The sequence below is a fragment of the Galeopterus variegatus genome, unplaced genomic scaffold (genome assembly GCF_000696425.1).
Source record: "Galeopterus variegatus unplaced genomic scaffold, G_variegatus-3.0.2 Scaffold1029, whole genome shotgun sequence".
NCBI classification, from domain to species: Eukaryota; Metazoa; Chordata; class Mammalia; order Dermoptera; family Cynocephalidae; genus Galeopterus; species Galeopterus variegatus.
In genome coordinates, this window is record NW_007727140.1 from 175,054 (window position 1) to 195,861 (window position 20,808).

Below are 20,808 nucleotides of genomic sequence, written 5' to 3' on the forward strand. Positions count from 1 at the left end.
AGAGAAAATCTTGAAAGCAGTTAGAGAAAAAAAGATGCATTATATGCATGGAAAATTATGACCAACTCCACATTAGAAACATTCAGACCAAAAGACAAAATACTCAAGGAAAAATTCTATGTCTAGTGAAAAATATCCTTCAAAAACAAGGATAAAATGAAGAATGGACTGCTTTAGAGTAACGCTGTTCAATAGAAATGTAGTGCAAGCCACATATCTGTTTTAAATTGTTTAATAGCTCCATTAAAAAAAACTTAAATAGGTGAAATTCATTTTAACAATATATTTTACATAAGCCAGTATGTACAAGATATTGTCATTTCAACATGTAATCAATATAAAATTTATTAATTTTGATATTTTACACATTTTTGTACTCTTTGAAATATGGTGTACTTTATAACTAAAGCACAGCTCAGTTTGGACTAGCCACATTTCACAGTAGTCCCTGTGTCTAGTGGCTCCTGTATTGGAATTGGATAGCACAATTTTCGAGGAGTTTTTAAGCAGAGCCCTGGCATGGCCATTTTCAGGTTTTAGGAAGACTGCTCTAGCATGAGAGGTTGGATAATAGGTTGGAGGGGCGATGCTGAAGGCAGGGAGGCAGATAAGAGACTAGTAACAGTCTGGCTGAGAGATGATGAGGGCCTGACCCGAGGCAGTGGCAGTGGAAAGGGTAGTTTCGAGAGGTCAAACTCCTGCTGAAATTCTGAGCTACCACTGTTCCAACCCCTCCTTTTCCAGTGCACTCAACGCCACTCCTGCCCTCTTCAGATGCCGTTCCTGCTCCCTGTTCCCAAGTGCCTTTGCCCCTCTGCTCTTTTGCTCAGAGCCCTCCTTCTAGTTTAAGGTGCAGCTGAAGACCACCCACTGCTCAAGCCCTCAGTTGTCTCTTCAGCACCATACTCTCTGCTGTCATTGTTTTGATGGAGAACCTGTCAGAATAGGGGGAGAGAGCAGAGATTAGTAATTGTTCTGTGTGGCTGTCACACCTCCTGGAAGTCACACCTCCCTGTTGCTTGAGGGCAATAATGATATCTTGTTCTTTCTTGCACCCCCAGGCCCACGATGGGCCCAGCACACAGTACGCAGTACGTGTTCCCGATGATGCCGGCCCCTGACTTTGTGGCACACGCCAGAGGTACTGTTGGGGCTGATGACTTCCATCCCCAAGCTCCTGCTCAGCAGTGTGAGGAATGCTCATTTCCCTTAAGCACACTGCTTGAGTCACTCTCTACTCTTCTGCAGCTCCTCATTTCCTGTTGAACTCTCCTTAGCTTTTAAGGTCCATCCATCCCTTCCCCCCATATTACCCTAGTAGACAACTCTGCTGTCATCAGACTGACCCCAAAACAAGCCTCACTGAGTCTGATTCTTAGTCTTTGCACAGGCTGATCTTCTGTCCCAAGGACATCCTCACTCTTCCCTTCTGGTGCAACCAAGGACATCTTTCAAATTCAGGAAACCTGCCCAGTCCCTTATGGTCTCAGCCCCCAAAGTCTTCCCTAGTGGGACTTCCAGCGTGCCCAAGGCAGTTATTCCCCGGACTTCAGTTTGCTATTCTGTGTATCTTCATCTCCCCAACTAGAGAGTGAGCTGCTGAGGGTCACTATTTCAAAGGGTACCTGGTACGTTTCCAGACACATGAAGCCCACGAATGCATATTAGAGATTGCCATATTAGAGAACTAGAGACAAATCTACTCCTCTGACTCCCATCTTATCAGCCAATTGCATTCTCCACCCTCAAACCTTAGTGTGTAAGGGATTCTGAGACAGAAGTGTCTCTCTGAAATGGCAACCCAATTACTTCAATAAAATATTTAGTGTCTCTTGGCCAATCCTGCTGCTGGTACTGAGTCACTACTCATCTGTGGTGATTCTAAGCCTGACTTTATGATTCACACTCTAAAAATGGGGTGAGGTTTTTACCAAGAAACTAATTCCAGTGTGAACTTAGGCTCCCAATTATTAGGTTCCTCTGTGGGTTTGTAGCTGCTAGCACAGCACTTCTCAAGATCTAGTGTCTTAAGTTTATAGGATGGGGTTGTTCTCTGGCAAATGCCTAGAGTGCCTTTCACGGGATAATGGAGGAGGTTCTCTGTAATAAACTTGTTCCACCAGCCTTTCTTGGGACTACTCATTTTCTGTAAACAGCCCATGTCTGATCTGGGATGGACAAGCTAAGGAAGAATAGATAAATCTTTGGGCTCTTCTTTTCATTCATACTTTCTGAGTAAATGTTCTTGGTTCCTCAGCTAGAATGTGCCTATATCTGTAAGGGGGAAGTTTCAGAGACTGTCTTCCAGGCCCTGTAACTGAGCATTTGACTCCACTTAGAATGGTCTAGGTGAACTGCTTTAACAATGACTGTTGGGAAAGTGGAATTTTTTAATCAGGCTCCCCTAGCCTTGGGGCTGGTTGGGGGTGGTTCAGTAAACAAATTGTGAGCAGGTTGTGTGTGGGTGGCGTTAGTGCAACTGTGGGGGGCTGCCACCTTGGCTGGAGTTTATTGTCTTGAGCAGCCGCCGGGCATGCAGCCCTGCTTTTCCAACCTGTGGCTTCCAAGGACCTGTTTTCCGGTTACCTAACTCATAGACCTGCGTGTAAGGGGTCTGGGGACCCAGCCTGGTGTGTGAAGGGTTTGTGACCCAGTCTGGACAATGGGCTTGCGGGGTCTGTGAGCTCCAGACCCAGCCCTAGCTCGACGATCAGCCCAGTCGGTGCGGGATTACGGGCAGGTAAAAGAGCTCCACAACTGGCAACGTTGGCAGGATTCCAACATTAGCTGTAGGGAAATCACTAAAACCACAATGTGTAAATGAGAGAAATGGGGTGATTTCATGAAATCTGCATTCTAGTCCCAAGACTTCCACTAACAAGCTGCACAACCTTGGGTGAGTCATTTAACAATAGCAGCAGTGGTGGCAGGAGCTAACCTTTACAAAGGGTTTGGAATGGGGCCTGGCACAGGGTAAGCCCTCTGTAAGGTCACCTGCTATTATTATCATTGTCACTGTTACATAGGGTTTATTATGCCCAGTACTAAGCACTTGGCATACATTATCTCATTTAATTCTCAGAATTATGAAGTGAGTTTTATTATTCTTGCTGTACAAAGGTGAACTGAGGCTTATAGAGTCAAATCCAGACAGTCTAATGCCCAGTCCCATGCTTTCAAACTCTGTTGTTACACTTGATTTCCTTGGGCTTCAATTTTCTCATCTGTAAAACGTAGGCGTTAGACTACTGATTTTTAAAACCCTCCAGTTCTAAAATTTCTGTATATTTTCCCCATTACACGTTTCCTTCTTTTCCCCCTCTACCCCCTCCCCCACCCCTTATCCATGAATTTCGCTGTGTTCATCATCACGAGATTGGCAGGATGTTTTCCCCATTGAGTTATGACGCTGCATGTGTCAGCACATGGACTTGTATTGTGTTTTTTTTTTTTTTTTTTTTTTTGGAGAGGGCAGGGGGGCTGGTTTACATGCTGCTATTGTTGTGAGAGGAGGAATCTGACTCTTCAATTTTACTGTCTTATCTTGGCCTACAGCCATTACCACACTGAGCAACACTAACACTTGACAGGGCTTGAGAAAGGCTTCATCGGCAGAAGCCTGTGGGAATCAGCTCTTCGAGTTTTTGGACTCTGTTGCTCTCTGATAAGATCTGGCTTAGGAGAGCTGCACTCTCCAGGCTGTTTGCAGTCCTGGGATCTTAGAAGAGGCACTTGGAGAAGAGATTTCTGGGCTCTCCTTCCCATGTATAGCTTGGGTATTCTGGCAGATTTCCACAATGGGAGTTTTGCAGGGCATTTCATTGTCGTTCCGTTGTAATTGATATTTGTAAAGTACTTGGGTGTAAAGATGGGTGCGAGTCTATATACACAGTATTCTGTGCTACTATTTTGTGGCTGTGACCCAGGGTTAGAGTGTTTGGCATCAGAAGAGTTGGGTTCAAGGGTTGGATTGATCACTTCCTAGCTTGGTGCATCTAACTCACCTGCTTGTAATGGCATCTAGTAGATCATTCTTTAGGTGGGATCTCATTACGGAGAAAGAGTCACTTTGTCACTCTCCCAAGATTGGTGAATTCTTTCTCTTAGAAGCCTAAAGGAAGCATTTTAGGAAGCTTAGGGTACCACATAAGAACCTGGAAATACTAAAAGTGTTGGATAAGTCACTTAACTTCTCTTAGCCCAGATTTCTTTATCTATGAAAGAATTACAGAAAGAATATATATATCTATGAAAGAATTTCATATATCTATGGAAGAATTATGTACCACATGTCTTATTCAACTGTTGAATCAAATGACATATGGTATGGGAATGTATTTCTGAAAATTATGGATTTTATGTAAACACTAGTTGTTTTTAGGAAGTATCATACAACAAAATTAATTGTTTTAATCACCAAAAAAAGCGAAAGTTGTTTATTGTTTCTGCTCTGATTTTTCCCCACTGTAGATTATTTGCTGCAGATAATAACTTGTAGTAAAATTTTCTCAACATTTTATTTTTTATGTGTGCCAATTGGAAGGCTATGATTTAAGTTGTTCTAGAAACTATCTGAATATTGTGAGCATTCAGTTCATAAGAACTGACTTTGTTCAAGGCAGATAGTAGCTCTTTTGTGGAAGCACATTAATTTTGCATTAATTCAGATTTTATTAATTCATTATTAGATCAAGAGCTAAATTCAGGTTTGAAAAATACCTAATGGCATAAACAAAATTATAAGTCAATTTAGTGTACATAGAACATAATCGCAATGTGAGTAAAGGCTAGACCTTTACATACTAATTCGAACTGGCTTAGATTGAAAATGTGTTTCTCTAACTCACACTTTTCTCTAACGCGGATATTCACTATCCTCTTACTCCAAATGAACGAGATGACTCCATTTCTATTTTTCTTGACTGGTAAACCACGCTTGGAGATACCATCTGGATATTGTTGGGTTTCTGCCAAAGATTTAACTTAGGCTTGTGAGGAGTTACCTGCCTAAGGCAAGAAACTGCACTGATTTAATAGAAAACAACATGCTTTTATTTTACCATCTGGGAAAAGAAAGTGAAAGCACTTTGAAAAGTTTTAATATTTGTTTTATAATGATAGCACTATATTATAGATAGTATTTCTAAAATATAATAATTGGGGAAATTAGGAAATCTAATTGCTGAAATTTGTTGGATTATTTACAAGTTCATGTGAAAGCTTATCCAGAGATCTTGATGCTAAAGGCAGATATTTCTGTATAAAAGGTGGGGGAATGACAGGAGCAGACAGAAGTAAGGCAAGTTGGAAACCACCTCAGACCTCCTTGTGGGCAGTGCTAAAAGCCCTAGACCCATGTGGATTGGGTATAATGTGATGGTTATCCTTTTTAATTTTTTTTTTTTAAACAGATTTCTGATTGGCAGATTAACCAAAGGCAAGAGGGACTAATTGGTCTACGTTCTGAGTACTGTTCTTGGTAAGACCCCTGTAACAGACCCTAAGCCCAAGTGCACCGTGCTACCACCCCAGACATTATTCTGGGGTCCGCCTGAGGTCAGCAGTCTGAAGATGACCAGTGCCTTCCTAGCATGACGACCTTGGACCATGTGATTGCTACCCACCAGTCAGAGTGGGTCTCCTTCAATGAAGAGCCACTCTTTCCTGTCCCTTCTGAGGGTAAGGAGTGCTTTTGTTTCCTAAGGTAAAAAGATTGGCGAAGAACTGTGCCTGTTTGTTGTTGCTTCTACTTGGTCATTCTTTGGGTGGGATCCTAATACAGAAAAACGTGCCAGTTCATCACTTTCCTGAGATGTGTGAATTCTTTCCCTTAGAAGCCAGGAAGAGGCATCTTAGGAAACTTTGGGCCCTGAAAAGGGGCCTGGAAACACGATCTTCTTTTTTTCCCAGGAACGTAAACTTAATATTTACAAAGTGCATTACTCTCAGCCTGTTTGGTTGTTACTCCCACCAACAATTTGGAATTTCTCAATTTTTAAAGTGTAGTTGTTAAGACTGACAGGCTCTAGAACCGGGTTTCTTGGGCTCAAGTCCTGGCTCCATCACCGATGAGTGACGTGCCCCTGGGTAGATTGTTTATTTAACCTCTCTGTGCATAGTTCTTTATCTGTACAGTAGGATAATCACAGTACCTATCTCACGGGTTGTTGTGAGGATTGAGTGAATTAGCATATGTAACGTGCTTAGAACAGAGTCTGGCACATGGAAAGAGCTCAGCGTTGTCATCCTTGAACACAGTGAATATGGCTATATTCACTTCTAGGGAACTGGGGCTCAGGTATGAAGGTCAAGGTAGGATCTGGGGGATATTTGCAAGCCATGTCAGTTGGTCTGTTCTACTGTAGCTGCCAGTACCAACTGAAATTATCCCACCTTCATTTATAACACCTGGGAAGAGTGAGTCTACAGGTATGCTATCTGATATGGTGGCTATCTGGCTACTGAGCTCTTGAAATGGTGGTGAGTCTGAATTGAGATGTGCTATAAGTATAAAATACCTACACTATATTATGAAGACCTAGTTTTAAAAAAAAGGATTAAATATCTCATTAACAATTTTCATATTGATTACATATTGAAATGATAAATTTTCATGACACTGGGTTAAAATATGTATTATAAAAATATTTTCTCCTATTTCTTCTTACTTTTAAAAATGGGGCTACTAAAATATTTAAAATTGTGTATGTGGCCCACCTTTTATTTCTATTGGACAGTGCTAGTCTAGAGGCTTTGATCACATGCAGTTAGACCAGTTGGTTTGGATAGTGATGGGATAAAGGATTTTCATATTCTCTGATTTTTGAAAAAGTTTTCATACAGTAAAATTGACATTTTTTGGTGTACGGTTGACGAATCTTAGCCTATGTATAGATTTGTGTATCCACCACCATAATCACGATATAGATCTTTTATTTTCATAAAAAATTTTTGAAGGCTATTAAATATTCCAAGACCAATAAAATGATTCAGGAAGAGACTATGTCATGTTCATCTGGTCATTTGTGTAAGGTTTCTACTTGGTGGACTGAAGATGTGTATAGTTTGGACTGCACAGAGTTTGAATTTGAATTTAAGGGACGGCCCGTGGCTCACTTGGGAGAGTGTGGTGCTGACAACACCAAGTCAAGGGTTAAGATCGCCTTACTGATCATCTTTTAAGAAAAAAAAAAAAAAAGGGAATTTGAATTTAAATGTCTTTAGTTCAGATAGAAGCTTTCCTGTTCAGCCACAGTCTCCACCAGTCTCTATTGCCTTTCACTCATCCGACTCAACTCAAGTATACTTCTTACTTGACCTCTGTAGGCATTTTCATTTGTGACCCCCAAGCACTGGAGTAGATGCTGGGATAAGAATAGTGAACAGGACTCCTGGTCTCACTCTTCCTGCATACTGACTGAGGACATGCTGAGGCTATCATTTTTACACATCATTAGGGAGGTAATCCTTCAGCACCGAGGCAGATGGGCGAGGCTGTTTCTTCTCCCCCACCTACTGGTGCTGCAGTCAACCTTGCCCATCCTTAGTTTTTGCCTCCATGAGACAGTTCTGAAGAGTGGCCTTCCTCACATGATGGTGGTGTCTGGTATCTGTTTCAGGGGGCACCGAAGAGCACCTCCCAGTACTGTCGTCATCCTCAGACCGGTCTGAGAGCTCCTCTGGGGAGAATCACATGGTGGATGGAGGCTCTCAGGACCTTTCCCACTCAGAGCAGGATGACTCCTCTGAAAAGATGGGCCTCATCTCTGAAGCGGCCACCCCTCCTGGGAGCCCTGAACAGCCCCCACCTGACCTGGCCTCAGCCATCAGCAACTGGGTTCAATTTGAAGATGACACACCCTGGGCCAGCATGTCACCACCTCCTAAAGAAACAGGTGGGCCAGGTGGGAGGCTAGGAGGGGTTCTGGCTTGGGCATATACTTGGGCTGCCAGGATTCTACTTTACCTGCTCCAGAGCCCTGAAGCATTGGCCACACAGGAGAGAGCAGACGAGATCTCATCTGGTTTAATTCTGTATCTAGTTTTTGTTGACATAACCATGCAAAAGAATTTATGTGGTCTGGGATGTTTCCAACCTTTTACCCTTGCCCCTTGCTGTGGACCTGTCTTTGGAAGAATACATATATATTTATCTATTAGGGATCGAAATTATATGTATATCATCACCTAAATTATAAACTCATAACACATTAGAATGAATGTCTCTCAAAGTATGGACCACCGGCTGTCTTTAATAGAGTCACCTGTGGGACTTGTTAGACATAGGTATTCTCATGCCCCGGGCCTCTTGAATCTAAATCTTCAGGGGTAAGGACAGTATTTCGTGGCATTTAAATGGCCGGAAGCTACACTGGGGAGCTTAGTGTGGCCGCAGGAATTGTTAGTCCCCATCCGGTGAGCTGGCTACTTATTTTGTTGTGCACTGAAGCATACCAAGGGTGATTGGGTAATCTTTGGGCCTTTATTAGTTTTTACTTGCTGCTGTAACAGATTGCCACAAACTTAGAGAATTAAACAACACAAATTTATTATCTTACAAGTCCGTATTTCAGAAGACCAGCATGGGTGTCACTGGGCTAAAATCAAGGTGTTGGCTCTGGGAGAAAATCTGTTTCCTAGCCTTTTCCAGCTTCTAGGCCACTCACATTCCTCGGCACATGGCCCCTTCCTCTCCAAAGGCAGGCATGTAGGATTTCTTTTTGCCTTTCTTCTGAAGTGACAACTTTCTCTGACTACTTCTGCCTCCCTCTTCCATTTTTAAGGACCCTTGTGATTATATTGGGCTCACCAGGATAATTTCCCCATCTTAAGGTCCTTAACGTAATCACATATGTAAAGTCCCTTTGCCATGTAAGGTAACATATTCACAGGTTCTTGGGATTAGAATGTGGACATCTTGGGAGGGGTGTATTAGTCTCTCTACCACAGAAACCTACTAGCAAAAAGGATTGATATGTTTTTTTCTGTTGTTGGTGGGTTAAATGTTTTGCTAGTTGTACTTTTTAGAAATGATTCCTTTGTTTTTCAAACACGTTTTCAACACCAATAAAAAGATTTTAAGAAAATGTAAAACATGATTCTACCATATAACAAATGTTTCCATTTTTACATAAAAATTTGTACATTTGTGTATACTTTTTCATATTTAAGCATCAGATTTTCAGTGAACTGTTGGTTAGAGAGCCATGACACTCAAAGCAGCGTGGACGAATTGACAGGTCCAGACAGATTTTCCAGTCTGGCAGGAGAGGGCAGAAGTAACCATTACTACACATTTATCACTGTCAAGATGCTGGGCTAAGCATTTATACGTGTAGGGAAAAGTTACCAAACACTGGTTTTATGATTTGAATGTTTGTGTCCCTCCGAAATTTATGTTGAAGTCTAATTTCCAATATGTTGGTATTAAGAGATGGGTCTTTGAGAGGTGAATAGGTCATGAGGTTGGAACCCTCATGAATGGAATTAGTGCCCTTATAAAAGAGACTTGAGGGAGTTTCCTGCCCCCTTTTCTGCCATGTGAGGACACAGCACTTGTCCCTTCCACCATGTAAGGACACAGTGAGAATGTACCATCTGTGAGTATATTAGAATTAGTGCCCTTATAAAAGAGACTTGAGGGAGTTTCCTGCCCCCTTTTCTGCCATGTGAGTACACAGCACTTGTCCCTTCCACCATGTAAGGACACAGTGAGAATGTAGCATCTGTGAGTATATTGGTCCATTTTCTCTTGGTTATAATACCTGAAACTAGGTAGTTTATAGAGAAGCAAAATTTATATATTATAATTTCAGAGGCTGGTTAAGTACACAGTCCAGGGGGCATATCTGGTGAGGACCTTCTTCTGGGTGGGAACTCTACAGGGCCCCATGGCAATGTAGGCAATCACATGGCAAGGATGGCAAGAGCTCTCTCATGTGCTCTCCTTATAAAGTCACCAGTCCACACCCCAGATAACCCATTACCCTGTGAATGGATTAATACATTCACAAGGGCATAATCTTCACAATCCAGTCACCTTTTAAAGGCCCCATCTTCTAAATACCGTAATCAGGTTTCCCACCCTTTTAACACTACTACAGTGGTGATCAAGTTTTCTATACATGAACTTCTGGGGAACACATTTGACCCATAGCAATGAGGATCAAGCCATCACTAGACACTGTCCTGCTGGTGCCTTGATCTTGGACCTCGCAGCCTCCAGAACTATGAGGAATTAATTTCTATTGTTTATAAATTACCCAGTCAAAGGTACTTTATAGCAGCAGGAACAGACTAAGACAACTGGGCCGTGAATCAGTGTAGAAATATGTTTCTTATTTTTATTAAGATATATTTATTGAATGCTTGCTCTCTCAGACATAGTGCTCCATGCTTTAAATACATCATCTCATGGACTCTTTACAAGAATCATATGAGGAAAGTATTAATATTATATTCAGATTTCTAAGAGGAGATTGAGACAGAGAGTGGTTTGGGAATTTGCCCAAGGTTGTTTGCTGGGAAGTGGCAAGAAAGAGCCTCATCATCAGGAAGGCTGGCCCCAGGATGTCAGAGCAACCAAGAGATACACTGTGCTCTGTTTACCTCGTTCTTCCTGCTGCTACTGAGCTGCTCTGGTGTCCTTTGCTCCCTCATTACGTGGGAGGCAGGGGAGGTGAGGCATGAGAGGTAAGGGATGGATGGGGAGGTGTTTCTCCACTCAGTTGCCCTAAGATGGCCATGCCTTCAAGTCACTGATTATATCCATGTCATTCAGATTCTTTCGCATCTTGTTCATAGCTTACCTTTAGCCTCAAATATTTCCTGATTGCTCAAAACTGTTTATATGACAAATGGGGTCAATTTGCTTTACCTTTTCACCACTTATTTTTGCAAAACTAATTTTGGGATTAGTCATAATTATGTTGCCCCCATCTGACTGAAGATCTTAGCTTGTTATTGACAATGGCTTTGACATATTGTTAAAACTTTATCCTTTAAAGCAGCAGTTCTCAAAATGTGATCCATACATCCCTTCAGTTTCCCAAGACCTTTTCCAGGGGTCTGTGGGGTCTAAATTATTTTTGTAATAATTTTAAGATGTTACTTGCCTTTTTCACTTCATTGACATATGCACTGATGGTGCAAAAATAATGGCGGGTTAAATTTCTAGCCATTGTGTACTCACAGTAAAAAATCAAAAGTCAATTTCAATATTTAATTTCAATTTCAATGTTCAATCGTTGTATCAACAAGCTGTTTCTACCTATTGTTTTAACTATCTTACCCCTAGTTACTGTAGGCCTTTGCGGGCAAGGTTCACACAAAGGACGTAACGAGTGGTAAGGGCTTCAAGATGGAGTAAGCTATGCTCACAGTCTCACAGTAGGCAAGAGCAGGAATAAACCATGCATGCGTAGGGCTGGCCCCACCTCAGGCAGTGTTTCTAACCAAGAAACCCAAGAACCATGGAGAACTGTGCAGAACATTAGAGTGGTAAAGAAAATAGCAATAAATCTAAGGGTTCAATCCCAAATCGCCTGCCAGTACCCAACTTGACCCATCAATGAATATACTAAATAAAAGGCCATAGGGTACATTCTTATTGCACAAACTAATCTATCTGCATAAGCTAACTCCCTCATGGGTTTCTTCCCACGTACTGTGTTTACCAATAAGGAAGAGTGGTTGGTAAAGCTAAGGCAAAGTGATAAGCAAGAGAAACTAGGCTTTAGCTCACTCAGTGTGGATAATGTAGACATTCCCCAACTTAGATAATTGTTCGATTCTGGAGGCTGTTGGGCAGCTCAGATTTTTGTTTGAAACCAAAATGTTTGGATACATGTGCTATGTCAGTAATACCACATACGTAACTGTAGGCAGAAATAACACGTTTGCATCAAGTATCCTCACAGTGATAAGGACACTGTGAGACTTCTTGCAATCACTGCTGCCTTCTCTGTTCTTTTGGTAATACTAAATTTTCATGGTATAGTAGGTGGAATAATGGATAAGACATCAGGTCCTACTTTCTGGACCTGTAAAGATTATTTGCTTGGAAAAAGGGTCTTTGCAGATGTGATTAAGTTAAAAGTTTTGAGATAGGGAGATAATCCTGGGCCCTAGGAGTTCTGGACCTGTAAAGATTATTTGCTTGGAAAAAGGGTCTTTGCAGATGTGATTAAGTTAAAGGTTTTGAGATAGGGAGATAATCCTGGGTTATCTGTATAGGCCCTAGGAACAATCGTGTGCATCCTTACACAAGGGTGGCAGAGGGAAATTTTGTCCACACAGAGAAGAAGGCAATGTGAAGATGGAACAGAGAGAGATTTGCAGATGCTGCCTTTGAAGACTGGACTGATGAAGCCACAGCCAAGGAATGCTGGCAGGTGCCCGAACCCGGAAGAGGCAAGGATTCTCCTAGAGCCTCTGGAGGGAGTGCAGTCCTGCTGACATCTTGATTTCAGTACAGAGATTCTGATTTCTGACTTCTGGCTTCCAGAACTGTGAAAGCATAAATTACTGTTATTTTAAGCTACCAAGTTTGTTACCATTTTTTACAGCCACCCTAGAAAACTAATACACTAAGTCTCTAAATTCTTAAAGTGGAGCCATTTGCATACAGCTGAGAATGAGTCAGTCTAGGCTCGCAGAGCATCTGTAATACGAGTGTGCTTCTAAATGTTCATGGAAAGATGTGTACTGTCTTTTAATTCTGTTCTTCCATGAACTTTTTGAAGCACCCTTGTAGCCCAGGCCATTTGTTAAGCAGATGTGTAGTAGCCATTATGCTTCGTCTCCAAACTTTACAGCTCTTTATAATTTATTCATTGAGTTACCAAATATTTATTAAGTACTTCCTCTCTATAGTTCTGCTAGTTGTGAATATTCAGACATAGTACAGTGCTCAGAATTTAGTAGAAATCCATTGAGCTTCTTCCTGGGTCCTCTGGTAGGAAACCAGAGCTAACCTGTGCTCCTGTGATTTCCCTCATCTTTCAACTACTGCATGTCTTCTTCTTCTTCTTGTTCTTTTTTGTTTGTTTGTTTAGTGTTTTCTATTTCATGGCAGCTGAGAATTTAGAACTGGCTCTGAGGGGAAGCAAAGGAAGAAGTAGATGTTGGGAGAATTACTTACCTGAGAGGTTCATTTTATAGCCACGTGCATCCATTGTCTCTTCCTGTGAAGGATTAAAGTCAGAGTTTAAAGTAACTTCCCTTGTTAGTTGTCATTTACTTCTGGGGTTTCCTCAAAGTCCCTACTTAGTTTTGCCCTAGATCAGTGGTGCCCACTTGGACAAAATTCATTGCTCGGTGGCCAACTTATATAAATGAGTGGCCATCCAGTGCTTTTTAGTCTAATTTAACAACATAAAAATGATTTGTCCATTAATTTCTCATTTATTAACTCTAAAAAATGCTTTTCTTAGTTTTTTACTTTCCATCGGTCAGATCCTGTGTCTATTTTGGACTAGTTTCACCTGTATATATCAAACAAACATTTCTTGGTATGGAATGGAGAGGTTCATTTTATAGCCACGTGCATCCATTGTCTCTTCCTGTGAAGGATTAAAGTCAGAATTTAAAGTAACTTCCCTTGTTAGTTGTCATTTACTTCGGGGGTTTCCTCAAAGTCCCTACTCAGTTTTGCCCTAGATCAGTGGTGCCCACTTGGACAAAATTCATTGCTCGGTGGCCAACTTATATAAATGAGTGGCCATCCAGTGCTTTTTGGTCTAATTTAACAACATAAAAATGATTTGTCCATTAATTTCTCATTTATTAACTCTAAAAATGCTTTTCTTAGTTTTTTACTTTCCATCGGTCAGATCCTGTGTCTATTTTGGACTAGTTTCACCTGTATATATCAAGCAAACATTTCTTGGTATGGAATAAAATGGAATTGGGGCAAGAGAGATGTTTGATATGCTGTGTATTTAAACACGCAAAAATTTGGAATCCTTGATGAAGTGTGGAGTATGTAGGTTGTGTCTTCATGCATACAGGTGGTAAAGTTCAACTAGAGAAAATGAACCATGGAAACTGATTTTTGGCTTCAGTCATTTTCCCGGTCACATCAGTATTACCAGAGCAAACTGACTCTTTTGTATAATATATAGTTGCAATTTTCAGTTACTTCCATTTTATTTTCCATGTTAAATGCCCCAACTTTCTGATAGGATGTCTTTGTGTCAGGTGAAAGGTAAAAATGTTTATCTTGGTACCTGTCCCATACAACTTCTCTGTGGAATCCTTTTTTGAGATCATGATCTTGGCCTCAGAGAAATAAGTGGGAGGACTAGGAGGAGGAGAAGTGGGACTGATTAGTGCTGTTCCCAGTCTTGATTTTTGGAAGTAAAAGTGAAGCCTTACTTAGTCAGCTGTTCCATACCTGAACATCCTGGCTTGCAAAGAGAAGTTGGGAAAGGATAGCAAACACACATAAGGAGTAGGTACATGGAAAAATGTCTGGGATACTGCTTTCCCAGTCCCCAGTTTCCTTTCCTCTACTCTTTGAAGTTTTTCTGGCAGATGAAGAGTGAAAAACAGAAGAATATATCTTTTAAACTGTGCCACCTAAGAATAAAGCCAAGGGAGCATTGGATTTCAGCCTGGAATGGGAATGTACTATTTGCCCTAATTAAAATGCAAGGAGGCTGTAGGCACAGTGGAGTTAGGGACAAAGAAACTGTCATTGGTGGTAAATCTCTTATTTTTATGGCATTTAAATGGCCAGAAGCTGCAGTGGGAAGCTTCGAGAAGCCAGGGAGTTGTTAGCACTGGCTGTAGGCACAGTGGAGTTAGGGACAAAGAAACTGTCATTGGTGGTAAATCTCTTATTTTCATGGCATTTAAATGGCCAGAAGCTGCAGTGGGAAGCTTCGAGAAGCCAGGGAGTTGTTAGCACTCACCCTGGTGACCTGGCTACTTATTTTATTGTGTACTGAAGCATACCAAGGTTGATTGGATAACCAGGAGCAACAGCTGGTGGGGAAAACACCTCCAGAAATGATTAAGTTCATCAAGGGAACAACTTTATTTTGGACTTCAACTAGGGCAGGATTTGAAGTGAATGAGTGCCATTGTGGTTGCTCTGGGAAAAAGGAGATACACACTGTCTCTTAGAAAAATATGATTAAAATAAAGCGAGAGCCACAAAAGCCTTTTTATAAACATGTATATGAGAAAGAGAGATGGTATCAATTCTCTGGACCTGAGGATACTAGGAATGAGGGGGCATATAAAATCCTTCCCCTTGAACATTTTGTGAAACTTGTTTCCTCCATTGAAACCCTGACATTTAGTAGAGGGCAAATAAGGAATTCATATCTCTTTGACTTAATAACACCACTTTGGGTCGGGCCATGTTAATAAATGATCTCTTCAGAATGATTTTATTAGAACCTTTGACATTTGTCACATACTTAAGGTTGAGACAAATTAGCTACAAGAACACTGTACACAGCTCCAGTTTGAAGATGCCATTGCAAACTAAGGTCATATGAGGGGTCTACAAAACGTTCATGGAGAGATATGTATTATCTGGATTGAATTTTTTCATGAACTTTTTGATGTTCCTTGCATAGTGAAAAATGTCAAGAAATTTATCTGAAAACTTTTTAGTTGAGCCCTGATCTAGATGCATAGATATTCTGCTAAGCCATGAGCAAAACCAAAGTGTAAAAAGGGGAGAAAAAGCTTCTGGTGAATCTATTTAAATCAAAATTGAAACTTTGTATTGTTCTCTAAAGAAATATTTTGAAAGATGAACCTAAACCCAGCTTATGTTTTAGTTACATTGCATGCTTTAGCAGTAGTGTTCCTGACTTACCCCAGCTGCAATAAATTTGACTAACTTATATAAGGCCTACTCTAGCTTTAAAAATCCACCATGCACCAGGAAGAATCTATCAGTAAGCTTACCTACCACCTAAAATCTTTTTATGAAGATTCTCACAGAGCAAAGGCTGGTTTTAAGTATGTGCATTTTAGAGTGTGTGTGTGTGTTTAGAATATGCTTGCAAATGCTTGCAGACAAATTGACTGAAAGAGCAAAGTTCATTCTCAAAATAAAATAAAATTAAGGCACTATTATCAGCATATGGCTTCCTGTTCACTCATCATGCACTGACCTTCCTCCATGGACATGGCTATTTTTCAGCAAGGCCACGGCTGAATTGGACCCATTATGCAGATACTGCAGGATGTGCATAATTACAAACATAAAAAAACTTTCATTGCTGGAGCATTTGTCCCACAGCCCAAGGAAAACACTACTATTTCCTTGTGCTTCCAATATCTTCCCTAAAAGCATGGAGTAAGGCCTTCCCATTGTGTCTGGGGAAGCTAATTATCTAGGACCAAAGAAAGAGCCACTTGTTTGGGGGAGGATCAGAGATGACGTCAGCCATTTAAGAGGGAAGCAGGGGTGACAGCTGAGAGACTTCATCCCAAAGAAGTCTAGCCCAGCAGTTAATTTCTATTATGTTTTTCATTCCGGCTACTGGGAGTAGGTGGTGGGTGGGGGTGGAATAAGATCCCAACCCGTTTGATGAAGGCTTAGACAAGACCCACTGCATTTTGCATGCATATGTATTTTCTCCTCAACAGAGAAGGTCTTATTTTCTTTTAATACCTAGAATTGTTCTTCTCTGCTTCTGAATGTAACTGATGACCTTTCTGGAGTCCATCACAGATGGTGATTGCTATGGGTTGAATGTCCCCCCAAAGTTCATATGTTGGAAACTTGATCCCCATTGTAACATTAAGAAGGTGGGAAATCCAATTACTGCTTGTGAAAGGTTGGGGCCTCTAGGAGGTGATTGTATTGTGAAGACTATGCTCTCATGAACGGGTTAATACGTTCATGGAGTAATGAGTTATCAGGGAGTGGTTCTGATGGCTTTTTAACTCTCTTGCTTATGCCATTCTCACCATGTGACCCTCTGCGTTGCTGTAGAGAGTCACCACCGAGAAGGAGGTGCTCACCAGATGTGCTCTCTAGATTTTGGACTTCCCAACCTCCAAAACTAAGAAATAAATTTTTTTTCTTTAAAAATTACCTAGTTTCTGGTTTTCTGTTACAAGCAACAGAAAACAAACTAATACAATGAGGTACCCAGGAATGAATTTCAACAGAACCCTTGTTCATGAGGGCTGATGCCATCTCAGATCGTCTCTGCTGGGCTCCAGTCTGCTTTATCCTCACCGCCCGTCTTGCTGTTCCAGACAAGTTCATTGCTGCTCTTGCTGTTCCCTCCATCCTGAGGGCTCTTCCTCCACGTTTTCACTCAGAACTCAGCCCAAGCTCACTGCCTCAGGGTGGCCCAGAACATTCTACCTCTGCTCTGTAGCTTTTTCCTGCTTTAAATTTATTCACAGCCCATGTCACCACCTGAAATTTGGTCATATATTTGTTTGTTTGTTTGTTTGTTTTCTCTTTTCCCCACAGAGGGAAGGGACTTTGTCTATCTGATTTACTCTCCATCCCAGGATATGGTGCGTGGAACTTACTAGGTGCTCACTTAGTATTTGTGGGGTTAGGGAGTGAAAAGATGAAAGATGTAAATAAAACCTACTACAGAATCACTAAGTGACTCCCATTTATGGGGCTAATGAGATGTTAGGTAGAACCTGCAGGATGGCTTATTCAATGAAATCAGCTTTTTTTTTTTTTTTTAAACAAAATAGGCAAGGAAACTAGGCTGGCCTCTTTACCCATCATGGTCTCTTCTCGTTAACTATCATAATGTCAGTTTATGATTTCCCATTTGATATGGATTGATTTGTGTCCCCCAAGTTTTATGCATTTGAAGCAAAATAGGCAAGGAAACTAGGCTGGCCTCTTTACCCATCATGGTCTCTTCTCGTTAACTATTATAATGTCAGTTTATGATTTCCCATTTGATATGGATTGATTTGTGTCCCCCAAGTTTTATGCATTTGAAACTTGATCTCCACTGTGACTGTTAAGAGGGTGGGAAATCCTCTATGGTAATTGAAAGGTGGGGCCTTGAAGAAGTGATTAGATTCTGAGGACCATGCCCTAATGAATGGATTAATAATGGTGGTCATGGACGTGGTTCTCAGGGCTTTAAAAGGAGAGCACCTGATTCTCTCTCTCTGCTCTGCCATTCTGCCATATGAGACCCCTGTGTTACTGTCACCACCAAGGCCCTCACCAGATGTGTTCCCTGGACTTTAGACTTCCCAGCCTCTGAAACTGTAAGCAATAAATTTCATTTTCTTACAAAGTACCTAGTTCCAAGTATTTTGTTAGAAGCAACAGAAACGGACTAATACATCATTATTATGCACACAACACAAATACACACACGTACATACATACACATGCACATACATGCATATGCATACACATGTACATATGCACGTACATACCACGTGTATCTATCTATCTATCTATCTATAGATAGATATATACACACATATTCACACATACATACATATATATACACAAGTACACATTTTTTTCCCTGGGAGCTGCTTTCAAAAGCATGTTGAAAACTACCCTTTATATTTTTGTTGTATTTAAAAGTACCACCATGCCGTGGTAGGTGGTGAAGTACTCTCAAAGGTAACCTATTCCAGTTATTCAAAAGGGACCTTAAAATATTTTATTAAAACCCAAATATTCTCCTCCTCCAGAGAATGTGCTAGCTCACCCAGAGAGGACTTGGGGCCTATCTCACCCCCAGTGTGGGACACAGAACACAATCAACTACCCAAACATGCATCAATTAATTAGTTCATTCACGCAAAAAATATTTAGGTGCTGGGAATACAATTATAAGAAAGCTGAACACAGTCCCTCCTGTCCTCAAATTGAGGTTACTTAACAGTTGGGCAGTCTGTTGCTAAAGGAGCTTTTGGGGAATGAACAAGAGCTCCTCTGAACCAGTCCTGGGGACAGCTGCTTGGTATTGCCAACTGTGAAATAGCAGGGGAGCCACAGACAAAGGTGGAATTTGTAAGTGTTTACATTTTTAATCCACCCAGGCTCCCAAAGGACATAAAGAGAAAAATATTGTATTAGTTGTATTAATTGTATCAGCTGACAACTTGTAAATTTATTATCCATTTGACCAATGTTGCTTTGAGCCCCACTATGTGCTAGTCACTGTTTGAGGCACTGTGGATACAGCCAAATATTCCTACCTCATCAGCACAATTCTGCTGGGAAGCTGTACCAGAAACACAAGAAAGGAGTAGATATGGAGCGAGTGTGGTAGGTAATGTGGTAAGTGGGTGGATGTGGCTGTGAAGCATCACGATGGCGGCGACAAGCTGCTGTGGGAGGAGAGTCAGCTCTAGGCTCAATACTTTCTTGCTTCAGCTAAGCTTGTGGCCTGAGGATATTCAGCTAAGAGGCTAAATAAAATAGCTCATCCAAGATGTCTGAGCTGATGAATAAAGTATATTAGACCAAATGAGAACAGTTTGTGAGCTGCAGGGACTTTGCCTTTTCTAGCTGTATTATTCTTAGTCTCGCTTTCAAGGGAAACATTGGTGTTTTACTTAACAAATATAAAGAGCCGGTGTGAAGATACAGATAATTAAAATAGCTTCCTTTCTGAGTAATCAGTCTTTTTTTGAAATGTGGTTTTAATAGGTTTTATTAACTATTGAGTAATACATAGGAACATTTAAAAAATGTATATTACGTTATAAAGAACAGCAGTACAACCCATCACCCAGCTTAATAAATACAATATTGCCATCACCCAGAAACCCCCCGTGCTTCTGCACTGACCACATCCTCCTCCATCGCATCCCCTCCCTCTCCCTGTATCACCACCTTCCTGAGTTTTGGGATAATAACTGCGTTAACTTTTCTTGATAGCTTTACCACCTACACATGCTTGAAGAATGATATAATTTAATTTAGCCTGGTTTTGAACTTTATATAAATGGAATAATATTGTATTTATTATTTTGTGGCTTGTTCCTTGTATTAGTCTGTTTCTTCTGCTTATAACAAAATACCTGGACCTGGGTAATTTGTAAGAAAACAAAATTTATTGCTTACAGTTTCAGAGGCTGGGAAGTCCACAGTCCGGGGAATGTACCTGGTGAGGGCCCTGGTAGTGGTGACAGTGACATAGGGGTTTCACATGGCAGAAATGGCAAAGCAGAGAGAGAGATTCTCACATGCTGTCCTTTTAAAGCCCTTGGAACCATGACCATGAACTAGGGCATGGTCCTTACAATCTAATCACCTCTGCAAGGCCCCACCTTTCAATTAGCATAGTAGGATTTCCCACCCTCAACAGTTACAATGGGAATTAAGCTTCAGTGACTTTGGGGGCCATTCAATTCACTGCACTCCTTTAAGACATCGTTATTTGTGAGATTTGTCTGTGTCATTATCTGTAGCTATAGTCCTTTAGTTTTTATTGCTGTTGCATACCATTATAGTAATATGCCATAATTCATTTATCCATTTTGTTATTGATGGGCATTTGAGTTGTTTCTACTTATTGGCAGTTAAGAATGGGCTTCCAAGAGCATTCTTTTTGTTTTTACATGTGCATTCTTAACCTGTATCCTGGTGAGCATGTGCAAGTGGTTCTCTTGTCTAAAAAAGTGGGAAAGGAATTGCTGTGCTGTAGGATGTGTTTATCTTCAAGTTGATCAGATAATACCAAATCATCTTCTAATGTGGTTTCAATTCCAGCAGCTGTATGTGAAGGATTTGTGGCTCTACTTTCTCACCTACACTTGGGATTGTCATATTTTTCTATTTGTTTCATTTTTTTTTTTTTTTTTTTTGTCTTTTGTCTTTTT

At 40.9% G+C, this 20,808-nt stretch overlaps 1 protein-coding gene across 1 annotated transcript in view; it reads left to right on the forward strand.

Annotated features, from left to right (window-relative positions):
* The first annotated feature begins 5,582 nt into the window (after window positions 1-5,582).
* The window catches only part of STON2 (stonin 2), a 115,054-nt gene continuing 99,828 nt past the window's right edge, over window positions 5,583-20,808 (forward strand). Inside the window, 2 exon segments of the mRNA XM_008574295.1 lie at window positions 5,583-5,679; window positions 7,620-7,904. Coding sequence (XP_008572517.1) covers window positions 5,592-5,679; window positions 7,620-7,904 — 373 coding nt within the window. The 5' untranslated portion in view covers window positions 5,583-5,591.